This window comes from Oncorhynchus clarkii, chromosome 19, assembly GCF_045791955.1.
Source record: "Oncorhynchus clarkii lewisi isolate Uvic-CL-2024 chromosome 19, UVic_Ocla_1.0, whole genome shotgun sequence".
Classification (NCBI taxonomy): domain Eukaryota; kingdom Metazoa; phylum Chordata; class Actinopteri; order Salmoniformes; family Salmonidae; genus Oncorhynchus; species Oncorhynchus clarkii.
The window spans coordinates 2,704,344-2,718,520 of record NC_092165.1 but is presented as its reverse complement, the minus strand read 5'-3'; the positions used below and the strand labels follow the sequence as shown (position 1 = coordinate 2,718,520).

Here is a 14,177-nt window from a genome sequence, read left to right as displayed (position 1 = left end):
TCAAAACAGCTCTGCCAACCTCAGTGTGGAAATATACATATAAAACACAGGAAAATCACGTTTTTGACTACACTGTGCCTTTAATGTCAAACCCTGAGGCCCTGGTCCAAAGCAATGCACTATACTGGGAATAGAGGTGCCCTTACAGCCTGTAGTTGGAATATAGTGGGGTCGGCACCTTGAAAACATTGACATTGGCAACAAATTAATAAGCCAAGGAGGAAGTAACAAGGGAAGGAACCACAGTGTTTGTCAGTGTTTTCCAGGTGACCCTAATTAGAGAAGTTACAGGACATGTCGTTTTCATACTTCATGTAGCTAGGCAACATATTCACGCTTCGTCTATTCCTCTCTGATAAGATACCGTTGCACTAACATGCTTATCTAGCCACACAGCAGCACTGATACCAGGCAGTATTAGTTAACTAGCTACGTTTGCTCTGACTCCGAGTACATTTAGCAAGCTAGCCAACTAGCGATTAGCCGCTCATCTAGCCACACAGCAGCACTGGTACCAGGCAGTATTAGTTAACTAGCTACGTTTGCTCTGACTCCGAGTACATTTAGCTAGCTAGCCAACTAGCGATTAGCCGCTCATCTAGCCATACAGTAGCACTGGTACCAGGCAGTATTAGTTAACTAGCGATTAGCCGCTCATCTAGTCATACAGTAGCACTGGTACCAGGCAGTATTAGTTAACTAGCGATTAGCCGCTTATCTAGCCATACAGTAGCACTGGTACCAGGCAGTATTAGTTAACTAGCTACGTTTGCTCTGACTCCAAGTACATTTAGCAAGCTAGCCAACTAGCGATTAGCCGCTCATCTAGCCCTACAGTAGCACTGGTACCAGGCAGTATTAGTTAACTAGCTACGTTTGCTCTGACTCCGAGTACATTTAGCAAGCTAGCCAACTAGCGATTAGCCGCTCATCTAGCCCTACAGTAGCCCCTTGTACCAGGCAGTATTAGTTAACTAGCTACGTTTGCTCTGACTCCGAGTACATTTAGCAAGCTAGCCAACTAGCGATTAACAATAATTATTTTTTTCAGCAACATCCTTGCTAAGAAAAGACAAAGTAGCAAAACGGTAGTTTGCAGACAGTAAACTAAACAAACAAAATAGTGAGCAACAAATTAATAAGCCAAGGAGGAAGTAACAAGGGAAGGAACCACAGTGTTTGTCAGTGTTTTCCAGGTGACCCTAATTAGAGAAGTTACAGGACACGTCGTTTTCATACTTCACGTTGCTAGGCAACATATTCACGCTTCGTCTATTCCTCTCTGATAAGATACCGTTGCACTAACATGCTCATCTAGCCACACAGCAGCACTGATACCAGGCAGTATTAGTTAACTAGCTACGTTTGCTCTGACTCCGAGTACATTTAGCAAGCTAGCCAACTAGCGATTAGCCGCTCATCTAGCCACACAGCAGCACTGGTACCAGGCAGTATTAGTTAACTAGCGATTAGCCGCTCATCTAGCCATACAGTAGCACTGGTACCAGGCGGTATTAGTCAACTAGCCGTTAGCCGCTCATTAGCCGCTCTGTCTTTGAGTAACACTTGAGTAACCGAGGCAGGGCTTGGTGTGGTTAGCGGCCTGCAGGAGAGGGAGAACGATGACTCAGGAAGCATGACGAATTGAACTATAAAACGGACATTATAAAACGCGTCAGAGTTGCGTACTACATTTAACAAAACCAAACACTGAAATAACGGTACAGAAGGCAAAGTGAAAACTAGAACCCGTCCGAGCATCAACGCCGGTATATAGTAACACACACGGAATACCCGCCCAGCGCTAGGAGGAACTTCAAGGGATACTTCGGGATGTCGGCATACGGTTACTTACTTCCCCAGAGTCAGGTGAACGTGTGGATACCATTTTTATGTCCCCGAGTCCAATGTGAAGGTAGTTAGAGGTAGTTTTGTGAGCCGATGCTAACTAGCGTTACCCATAGACTTACAGTCATTGCGCTATCTGCTAGCATTCTAGTAGGTGTAATGACTGGAAGTATATGGGTATCTGCTAGCACAACGTCTCTGATCTCACAACGTCTCTGATCTCACAACGTCTCTGATCTGAACATGGACAGATTCCTGTATGAACCTCTACTTCCTCAACGACCACCCTGTGAAGGATAACAACAAGCCATTTACTGCTGTTTAGAACAGAAGGATTTTTTTTTTTTAAACGGGACCTGAGACATCTTTGTGTTGTTGTCACCCTCACTGAATCCTCTTCTCCTAAACCTACAGAGTTTAAGAGACACTATGAAGCCTATAAGGTGCATTTTTAAAGGGATACTTACAGGATATTATCTATTTTCCCCAGAGTCAGATGAACTCACGGATACCATTTTTTTGCATGTCTGTGTGCAGTTTGAAAGAAGTTGCTAACTAGCATTAGCGCAATGATGGATGGACACACAGTGACCTGGGTAATATAACCTGGTCTGCATGGACACACAGTGACCTGGGTAATATAACCTGGTCTGCATGGACACACAGTGACCTGGGTAATATAACCTGGTCTGCATGGACACACAGCGACCTGGGTCATATAACCTGGTCTGCATGGACACACAGTGACCTGGGTAATATAACCTGGTCTGCATGGACACACAGTAACCTGGGTAATATAACCTGGTCTGCATGGACACACGGTGACCTGGGTAATATAACCTGGTCTGCATGGACACACAGTGACCTGGGTCATATAACCTGGTCTGCATGGACACACAGTAACCTGGGTAATATAACCTGGTCTGCATGGACACACGGTGACCTGGGTAATATAACCTGGTCTGCATGGACACACAGCGACCTGGGTCATATAACCTGGTCTGCATGGACACACAGTGACCTGGGTAATATAACCTGGTCTGCATGGACACACAGTGACCTGGGTAATATAACCTGGTCTGCATGGACACACAGTGACCTGGGTAATATAACCTGGTCTGCATGGACACACAGTGACCTGGGTAATATAACCTGGTCTGCATGGACACACGGTGACCTGGGTAATATAACCTGGTCTGCATGGACACACAGTGACCTGGGTAATATAACCTGGTCTGCATGGACACACAGTGACCTGGGTAATATAACCTGGTCTGCATGGACACACAGTGACCTGGGTAATATAACCTGGTCTGCATGGACACACAGTGACCTGGGTAATATAACCTGGTCTGCATGGACACACAGTGACCTGGGTAATATAACCTGGTCTGCATGGACACACGGTGCCCTGAATGTAACTGTCTGTTTTTAAAAAAGGCCTTGTGATTAACATCAGACCTGGGGGGTCAATATGATACATTGGTGAAATAGAAGGAGGTGTGTTCGATTTACCTCGATTAGGCAGCACATGGTACCAGAAGTCCAGAAATCTACAACCTAGAAAGGTCAAGCGAAAACCAAAACCAAGCGCACCAAGTATTTATGAAATCTGTATTGGACCCAGATCCCACAAAACATTCTCCTGTTCTGTTGGAGGTCGAGTTCAAGTGTTGTCGGTTCTAGACTCGAATGTTCTGTAGTCTAGAACCTGTTGGTGGCAGCGTTAGTCCCTGAATCGGTGGAACCCGGCAGGGTCCGGCGGTTGGCGTGCGGTCGTAGTCGTGACGATGACGGGCCTCCTCTTGGGCGGTATCTTCAGGGTTCCGTTGCGCTCTTTGACCTTGTACTCCAGCGTGCTGTGAGGTATCCCATAAACCACCTGGGCCTTGGAAACGCTCATCCTGCCCCCCATCACCATGGTGATAGCCTCCTCTAGCAGGTCGTGGTCGTACTGCCGGTAGCGCCCGCGCTTCTTCCTGGACTGCTTGTTCTCCCCGCTATGCTCCGCCCCTTCCTCAGGATCGTCCAATGAGGAGCAGCGGTGGTGGGGTGAGAGGTCAGGCAGGTCGAGGGAGGGCAGGAGGGCGCGGTGGAGTCTCAGCAGAGAGGAAGAGGTAGCAGCGATATTAGTGGTGGTGGTGCCATGGTGTGGTGGGGGGTGGAGGTGCTCAGCCAGGCTGCAAGGCTCAGGGAGAGGGGCAGCTGGTCTGGAGCGCGATCTGACCTGGGGGATACGGAGGTGGAGCTCCTCTCTGAGCTGGGGGGGTAGAGACCGGGACAAAGCCCTCTGCAGGCCACGCTGGGTCAGACAAGACGAAGAGGAGGGAAGGAAGAGCATCTCTCCGTTCTCCTCCCTCGCTCCCAGCTCCGCCCAGGCCGCCACCCTCTGCAATACCAGCCGCACCTCCTCGCCGTGCACCGACGACGACGTCACATCCTGTGAGGTCACATCCTCCCCCAGCTCTGAGCGCAGGATTCCAAGGGGGATCCCGTAGAGAAGGGCAGCTCTGTTCTCCTGGAGACGACCAGACCTCACGTCTCTCAGAGCCTTGGACAGCAGCCCCTCAGACAGCTCACTGGACCTCTGGGCATGGTGTTCCTCGGTCTGGTACGCCCCGGCTGCTCCCCAACACTGCTGCTGCCTCCTAGTGGGGGGGAGGACCAAACACCACCATCAGGATCAGGGAGGGGGAGAGGGGTGACTCCTTTATGTCGTGTTGGGAACACCACTGTGCACGGTCTGTCATGAGCCGACGTCATCTGTGACAGCATTGTCTGTGAGTGACATCATCTCTGTGTGTCTGTCATACGAAGAAAGGGGGTGACATCATCTCTGCGTGTCTGTCATACGAAGAAAGGGGGTGACATCATCTCTGTGCGACTGTCATATGAAGAAAGGGGGTGACATCTATGTGTGACTGTCATATGAAGAGAGGCAGTGACACCATCTCTGTGCGACTGTCATATGAAGAAAAGGGGTGACATCATCTCTGTGCGACTGTCGCATGAAGAGAGGCAGTGACATCATCTCTGTGCGACTGTCGCATGAAGAGAGGCAGTGACATCATCTCTGTGCGACTGTCACATTGAAGAGAGGCAGTGACATCATCTCTGTGCGACTGTCACATTGAAGAAAAGGGGTGACATCTCTGTGCGACTGTCGCATGAAGAGAGGCAGTGACATCATCTCTGTGCGACTGTCATATGAAGAAAGGGGGTGACATCTATGTGTGACTGTCATATGAAGATAGGCAGTGACACCATCTCTGTGCGACGTCATATGAAGAAAAGGGGTGACATCATCTCTGTGCGACTGTCGCATGAAGAGAGGCAGTGACATCATCTCTGTGCGACTGTCGCATGAAGAGAGGCAGTGACATCATCTCTGTGCGACTGTCACATTGAAGAGAGGCAGTGACATCATCTCTGTGCGACTGTCACATTGAAGAGAGGCAGTGACATCATCTCTGTGCGACTGTCACATTGAAGAGAGGCAGTGACATCATCTCTGTGCGACTGTCACATCTGTGCGACTGTCGCATGAAGAGAGGCAGTGACATCATCTCTGTGCGACTGTCATATGAAGAAAGGGGGTGACATCTATGTGTGACTGGCATATGAAGAAAGGGGGTGACATCATCTCTGTGCGACTGTCACATTGAAGAAAAGGGGTGACATCATCTCTGTGCGACTGTCACATTGAAGAGAGGCAGTGACATCATCTCTGTGCGACTGTCACATTGAAGAGAGGCAGTGACATCATCTCTGTGCGACTGTCACATTGAAGAGAGGCAGTGACATCATCTCTGTGCGACTGTCACATTGAAGAGAGGCAGTGACATCATCTCTGTGCGACTGTCACATTGAAGAGAGGCAGTGACATCATCTCTGTGCGACTGTCACATTGAAGAGAGGCAGTGACATCATCTCTGTGCGACTGTCACATTGAAGAGAGGCAGTGACATCATCTCTGTGCGACTGTCACATTGAAGACAGGTTTGCAGCGTAGTTAATCCCTGTCCAGTATTTTGGTTAAAGGATGTCTGATCCACAACGTCATTAGGAAACAGGAACGATCCGGACTGTGACGTTACGCTGTCTCACAGCCACGTGTTTCTGTGTGTCAGTCTGACTAGCTGAGGTGACAGATCCAGCCAGCTGCACTGTGTTCTTGGTACCAACAGGTGTTGAAACAGGCAGGTACAACCTGATTAATATGGATATATACACACATCCCACACATCCCCATTACATTATTCACCTCAACGTCCAAGTCTACAGCCTGGCTATACTGATACCAGAGGACTGTCCCAATTCATCCACCACTAGACAGTCTACAGCCTGGCTATACTGATACCAGAGGACTGTCCCAATTCATCCACCACTAGACAGTCTACAGCCTGGCTATACTGATACCAGAGGACTGTCCCAATTCATCCACCACTAGACAGTCTACAGCCTGGCTATACTGATACCAGAGGACTGTCCCAATTCATCCACCACTAGACAGTCTACAGCCTGGCTATACTGATACCAGAGGACTGTCCCAATTCATCCACCACTAGACAGTCAGTCTACAGCCTGGCTATACTGATACCAGAGGACTGTCCCAATTCATCCACCACTAGACAGACAGTCTACAGCCTGGCTATACTGATACCAGAGGACTGTCCCAATTCATCCACCACTAGACAGTCAGTCTACAGCCTGGCTATACTGATACCAGAGGACTGTCCCAATTCATCCACCACTAGACAGACAGTCTACAGCCTGGCTATACTGATACCAGAGGACTGTCCCAATTCATCCACCACTAGACAGTCTACAGCCTGGCTATACTGATACCAGAGGACTGTCCCAATTCATCCACCACTAGACAGTCTACAGCCTGGCTATACTGATACCAGAGGACTGTCCCAATTCATCCACCACTAGACAGTCTACAGCCTGGCTATACTGATACCAGAGGACTGTCCCAATTCATCCACCACTAGACAGTCTACAGCCTGGCTATACTGATACCAGAGGACTGTCCCAATTCATCCACCACTAGACAGTCTACAGCCTGGCTATACTGATACCAGAGGACTGTCCCAATTCATCCACCACTAGACAGTCTACAGCCTGGCTATACTGATACCAGAGGACTGTCCCAATTCATCCACCACTAGACAGTCTACAGCCTGGCTATACTGATACCAGAGGACTGTCCCAATTCATCCACCACTAGACAGACAGTCTACTGATACCAGAGGACGGTCCCAATTCATCCACCACTAGACAGTCTACAGCCTGGCTATACTGATACCAGAGGACTGTCCCAATTCATCCACCACTAGACAGTCTACAGCCTGGCTATACTGATACCAGAGGACTGTCCCAATTCATCCACCACTAGACAGACAGTCTACAGCCTGGCTATACTGATACCAGAGGACTGTCCCAATTCATCCACCACTAGACAGACAGTCTACTGATACCAGAGGACGGTCCCAATTCATCCACCACTAGACAGTCAGTCTACAGCCTGGCTATACTGATACCAGAGGACTGTCCCAATTCATCCACCACTAGACAGACAGTCTACAGCCTGGCTATACTGATACCAGAGGACTGTCCCAATTCATCCACCACTAGACAGTCTACAGCCTGGCTATACTGATACCAGAGGACTGTCCCAATTCATCCACCACTAGACAGACAGTCTACTGGTACAGACCACCAGGCTAAATAGGCTAAATAGTGAAATATTGTATTGTCAATGCATGGTAAATAGTAACGACGGCATCTATTGGCTATGCATACTAAGTATCGTGCTAGTATGGACATTATGGACCAATGAGAGGAGAGACACTCACCCTGAGGCTTTGTGAATGGTGGGTGACGTGGAGGCCGAGCTGGCAGAGTTCCGCTTGGAGAGGTCGAGCACACTGTCCGCTACGGGAGAAGGAATCAGACAACTAGTCAGAGGTCAGACAACTAGTCAGAGGTCAGACAACTAGTCAGACAACTAGTCAGAGGTCAGACACCTAGTCAGAGGTCAGACAACTAGTCAGAGGTCAGACAACTAGTCAGAGGTCGAGCACACTGTCCGCTACGGGAGGAGGAATCAGACAACTAGTCAGAGGTCAGACAACTAGTCAGACAACTAGTCAGAGGTCAGACACCTAGTCAGAGGTCAGACAACTAGTCAGAGGTCAGGCAACTAGTCAGAGGTCAGACAACTAGTCAGAGGTCAGACAACTAGTCAGAGGTCGAGCACACTGTCCGCTACGGGAGGAGGAATCAGACAGCTAGTCAGAGGTCAGACAACTAGTCAGACAACTAGTCATAGGTCAGCCAACTAGTCAGAGGTCAGACAACTAGTCAGACAACTAGTCAGAGGTCAGAAACCTAGTCAACTAGTCAAAGGTCAGGCAACTGGTCAGAGGTCAGACAACTAGTCGGAGGTCAGACAACTAGTCAGACAGCTAGTCGGAGGTCAGACAACAAGTCAGAGGTCAGACAACTAGTCAGACGCCTAGTCAGAGGTCAGGCAACTAGTCAGAGGTCAGGCAACTAGTCAGAGGTCAGACAACTAGTCAGAGGTCAGACAACTAGTCAGAGGTCAGACGCCTAGTCAGAGGTCAGGCAACTAGTCAGAGGTCAGGCAACTAGTCAGAGGTCAGGCAACTAGTCAAAGGTCAGGCAACTAGTCAGAGGTCAGACAACTAGTCAGAGGTCAGACAACTAGTCAGACAACTAGTCAGAGGTCAGACACCTAGTCAACTAGTCAAAGGTCAGGCAACTGGTCAGAGGTCAGACAACTAGTCGGAGGTCAGACAACTAGTCAGACAGCTAGTCAGAGGTCAGAAACCTAGTCACAGGTCAGACACCTAGTCAGAGGTCAGGCAACTAGTCAGAGGTCAGGCAACTAGTCAGAGGTCAGGCAACTAGTCAGAGGTCAGGCAACTAGTCAAAGGTCAGGCAACTAGTCAGTGGTCAGACAACTAGTCAGAGGTCAGGCAACTAGTTAGAAATGTGTGGGTTCTAGGTCCTGTTGGGTTCTCTACCTGGTGTGGCTCTAGGTCCTGTTGGATTCTCAGTCCTGTTGGGTTCCCTACCTGGTGTGGCTCTAGGTCCTGTTGGGTTCTCTACCTGGTATTGGTTCTAAGTCCTGTTGGGTTCTCTACCTGGTGTGGCTCTAGGTCCTGTTGGGTTCTCTACCTGGTGTGGCTCTAGGTCCTATTGGGTTCTCTACTGGGGGGGCTCTAGGTCCTGTTGGGTTCTCTACCTGGTGTGGCTCTAGGTCCTGTTGGGTTCTCTACCTGGTGTGGCTCTAGGTCCTGTTGGGTTCTCTACCTGGTATTGGTTCTAAGTCCTGTTGGGTTCTAAGCCCTGTTGGGTTCTCTACCTGGTATTGGTTCTAGGTCCTGTTGGGTTCTCTACCTGGTATTGGTTCTAGGTCCTGTTGGGTTCTCTACCTGGTATTGGTTCTAGGTCCTGTTGGGTTCTCTACATGGTGTGGTTCTAGGTCCTGTTGGGTTCTCTACCTGGTGTGGCTCTAGGTCCTGTTGGGTTCTCTACCTGGTATTGGTTCTAGGTCCTGTTGGGTTCTCAGTCCTGTTGGGTTCCCTACCTGGTGTGGCTCTAGGTCCTATTGGGTTCTCTACCTGGTATTGGTTCTAGGTCCTGTTGGGTTCTCTACGTGGTGTGGTTCTAGGTCAAAGATGGGACGAGGATTCTAATATCCCATAACTTTTTGCATAAACGAGGAAGAATTCTAAACAAAAAGGAAACCAGCAATGCTAGTTAGCAACGGCACTGGTCCCAATGAATCTGTGTATTTCCCAGAGCTACAACGTTATCCTGACCTGGGTATCCTCAACAACGTTATCCTGACCTGGGTATCCTCAACAACGTTATCCTGACCTGGGTAATCCTCAACCTAGGTACTACAACGTTATCCTGACCTGGGTAATCCTCAACCTAGGTGCTACAACTTTATCCTGACCTGGGTATCCTCAACAACGTTATCCTGACCTGGGTAATCCTCAACAACGTTATCCTGACCTGGGTATCCTCAACAACGTTATCCTGACCTGGGTATCCTCAACAACGTTATCCTGACCTGGGTAATCCTCAACAACGTTATCCTGACCTGGGTAATCCTCAACAACGTTATCCTGACCTGGGTATCCTCAACAACGTTATCCTGGGTATCCTCAACAACGTTATCCTGACCTGGGTATCCTCAACAACGTTATCCTGACCTGGGTAATCCTCAACAACGTTATCCTGACCTGGGTAATCCTCAACAACGTTATCCTGACCTGGGTAATCCTAAACCTAGGTGCTACAACGTTATCCTGACCTGGGTAATCCTCAACCTAGGTGCTACAACGTTATCCTGACCTGGGTAATCCTCAACCTAGGTGCTACAACGTTATCCTGACCTGGGTATCCTCAACAACGTTATCCTGACCTGGGTAATCCTCAACCTAGGTGCCACAACGTTATCCGGACCTGGGTAATCCTCAACCTGGGTGCTACAACGTTATCCTGACCTGGGTAATCCTCAACCTGGGTGCTACAACGTTATCCTGACCTGGGTAATCCTCAACCTAGGTGCTACAGCGTTATCCTGACCTGGGTAATCCTCAACCTAGGTGCTACAACGTTATCCTGACCTGGGTAATCCTCAACAACGTTATCCTGACCTGGGTAATCCACAACCTAGGTGCCACAACGTTTTCCTGACCTGGGTAATCCTCAACAACGTTATCCTGACCTGGGTAATCCTCAACCTAGGTGTGGGTTCTCTCCCAGAGCAGCCTACTACAAAGCAGGATCAAATAGTTAGCCAGGTATCGTTGATAAGCACGGATGTTATAAATATCACCCGGGACTATGAGCCGCAGTGTTCGGCGTTCTTCCTTTCTGTTGTGCTGGAGTCTACAACTCCAGCACCTGAAGAAAGTACCAGGATGTACCTAATGTTCTTCAGCTTTTCAACTTTGATAAGCAACAAGAAAAAAAATCATTAAAAATAACAACACAAAAAGCGAAACTTATAGATATGCGTTTTCGGGTATTGAATCAATCGACCCTTCGCTAAACCCTCTGGCTCCCTTGGATACTGATGCAACCTCTGGTTCCCTTGGATACTGATGCAACCTCTGGTTCCCTTGGATACTGATGCAACCTCTGGTTCCCTTGGATACTGATGCAACCTCTGGTTCCCTTGGATACTGATGCAACCTCTGGTTCCCTTGGATACTGATGCAACCTCTGGTTCCCTTGGATACTGATGCAACCTCTGGTTCCCTTGGATACTGATGCAACCTCTGGCTCCCTTGGATACTGATGCAACATCTGGCTCCCTTGGATACTGATGCAACCTCTGGTTCCCTTGGATACTGATGCAACCTCTGGTTCCCTTGGATACTGATGCAACCTCTGGTTCCCTTGGATACTGATGCAACCTCTGGTTCCCTTGGATACTGATGCAACCTCTGGTTCCCTTGGATACTGATGCAACCTCTGGTTCCCTTGGATACTGATGCAACCTCTGGTTCCCTTGGATACTGATGCAACCTCTGGTTCCCTTGGATACTGATGCAACCTCTGGTTCCCTTGGATACTGATGCAACCTCCGACAGCGTTTTCCCCCGGAAGCCCATTTTCCCTCTTCTAACCGTTGGAGAAATCTCCTCACAATGATCTCAAACTATGTTTTTAATACACGCAATGAAAATAAACACTGCTAAATCAGGAAACTCTTGTGTATATGTTGTGGTGGATTGTCGCTACAATGTCTTCACGGGAAACCTGGTCAAGTTGTTTCGTAGTGTGGCTAGCCACTGAATACACCCTGTATAGTACGAGTTGCTAACCCATTTGGGGATTATAAAAGTGCTTTCAGATCGTTTGCTGATGTCGACAGCAAGGTGAGTTAAAATTCCTAATATAGCCAACTTGGCTAGCTAGCATCCATTTAGAGAAAACAAGTTCTAGCAAGTGGCTAGCTAGCGTTAACAACGTTTGGTGGTTAATAAGAAAGAGCTGAGCTAGCTAACCAGTTGAGCTAAGCTAACCAGCTGAGCTAAGCTAACCAGCTGAGCTAAGCTAACCAGTTGAGCTAAGCTAACCAGCTGAGCTAGCAAACACTAACAAAAATATAGGCTCTGCATTTCAGGAATCATTTCAGGAATCAGTACCTGGTTCGCTGTTTAATTATTTAACCATTTAAACAACGATTTTTCCCACTGCCCTTCATGCGTTTCGGGCTCGACTACAGTTGCTATCCCTTGGAGCGTTGTAATTGGTTGCCGTAAATTCCAGGGCGGGGCTTAGCGAAAGAGTCAATTAGACCTTGCCCATTTTAAGCTCATCTTTAAAAAAAACAATGTAAAAATAGTTAAGGCAAGTTAGCTGGCTAACTCATTGATCCCGCTTTGTAGTATACCCCACCCGGTGTGGGTTCTAAGCCCTGTTGGGCTCTCTACCCGGTGTAGGTTCTATGTTCTGTTGGGCTCTCTACCCGGTGTGGGTTCTAAGCCCTGTTGGGTTCTCTACCCGGTGTGGGTTCTATGTGCTGTTGGGTTCTCTACCCGGTGTGGGTTCTATGTTCTGTTGGGTTCTCTACCCGGTGTGGGTTCTATGTGCTGTTGGGTTCTCTACCCGGTGTGGGTTCTATGTTCTGTTGGGTTCTCTACCCGGTGTGGGTTCTATGTGCTGTTGGGTTCTCTACCCGGTGTGGGTTCTATGTTCTGTTGGGTTCTCTACCCGGTGTGGGTTCTATGTTCTGTTGGGTTCTCTACCCGGTGTGGGTTCTATGTGCTGTTGGGTTCTCTACCCGGTGTGGGTTCTATGTGCTGTTGGGTTCTCTACCCGGTGTGGGTTCTATGTGCTGTTGGGTTCTCTACCCGGTGTGGGTTCTATGTTCTGTTGGGTTCTCTACCCGGTGTGGGTTCTAAGCCCTGTTGGGCTCTCTACCCGGTGTGGGTTCTATGTTCTGTTGGGTTCTCTACCCGGTGTGGGTTCTAAGCCTTGTTGGGCTCTCTGCCCGGTGTGGGTTCTAAGCCCTCTTGGGCTCTTTGCCCGGTGTGAGTTCTAAGCCCTGTTGGGCTCTCTACCCGGTGTTTGTTCTAAGTCCTGTTGGGTCCTCTACCTGGTGTGGGTTCTAAGTCCTGTCGGGTCCTCTACCTGGTGTGGGTTCTAAGTCCTGTTGGGTTCTCTATCTGGTATTGGTTCTATGTCCTGTTGTGTTCTCTATCTGGTGTTGGTTCTAAGCCCTGTTGGGCTCTCTACCTGGTATTGGTTCTATGTCTTGTTGGGTTCTCTAACTGGTGTGCGTTCCAAGTCCTGTTGGGTTCTCTACCTGATATGGGTTCTAAGTCCTGTTGGGTCCTCTACCTGGTGTGGGTTCTAATTCCTGTTGGGTTCTCTATCTGGTATTGGTTCTATGTCCTGTTGTGTTCTCTATCTGGTGTTGGTTCTCTACCTGGTATGGGTTCTACGTCCTGTTGGGTTCTCTATCTGGTATTGGTTCTATGTCCTGTTGGGTTCTCTATCTGGTGTTGGTTCTCTACCTGGTATGGGTTCTAAGTCCTGTCGAGTTCTCTTCCTGGTGTGGGTTCTATGTCCTGTCGGGTTCTCTACCTGGTGTGGGTTCCTCCTCCTGGTTCCGTGTCACAGTGAGGTCTAGAGGTGAGTCGAGGTCAGAACGCTGGGAGCCTGTGGTGGTGGTAAGGCGTGTCTTGGAGGCGTACTCCATGGCAAACTGCCTCACCATCCTCTTCATCAGTTCCTGGGCCACCAGAGGGACGTTAGGATCTCCACTGGACGCCAGCTCTGGACAGACAGCCAATCACAGGTAAACACACTGTCTACGTACATTTATCTTAGCCAATCACAGGTAAACACACTGTCTACGTACATTTATCTCAGCCAATCACAGGTAAACACACTGTCTACGTACATTTATCTCAGCCAATCACAGGTAAACACACTGTCTACGTACATTTATCTCAGCCAATCACAGGTAAACACACTGTCTACGTACATTTATCTTAGCCAATCACAGGTAAACACACTGTCTACGTACATTTATCTCAGCCAATCACAGGTAAACACACTGTCTACGTACATTTATCTCAGCCAATCACAGGTAAACACACTGTCTACGTACATTTATCTCAGCCAATCACAGGTAAACACACTGTCTACGTACATTTATCTCAGCCAATCACAGGTAAACACACTGTCTACGTACATTTATCTCAGCCAATCACAGGTAAACACACTGTCTACGTACATTTATCTCAGCCAATCACAGGTAAACA

At 48.7% G+C, this 14,177-nt stretch overlaps 1 protein-coding gene across 5 annotated transcripts in view; it reads right to left on the bottom strand.

The window, feature by feature from the left end:
* The window catches only part of LOC139374583 (serine/arginine repetitive matrix protein 2-like), a 42,022-nt gene that overhangs the window by 13,190 nt on the left and 14,655 nt on the right, over positions 1-14,177 (bottom strand). For 4 of the 5 annotated variants that reach the window (XM_071115588.1, XM_071115589.1, XM_071115591.1 and 1 more), the window contains exons 5-6: positions 13,495-13,686; positions 7,710-7,788 (exon numbers count right to left, since the gene is read on the bottom strand). In XM_071115588.1, coding sequence (XP_070971689.1) covers positions 7,710-7,788; positions 13,495-13,686 — 271 coding nt within the window. Of the gene's footprint in view, positions 1-7,709; positions 7,789-13,494; positions 13,687-14,177 lie in introns of those variants that run through there. The other variant, XM_071115593.1, reaches the window with a different exon arrangement.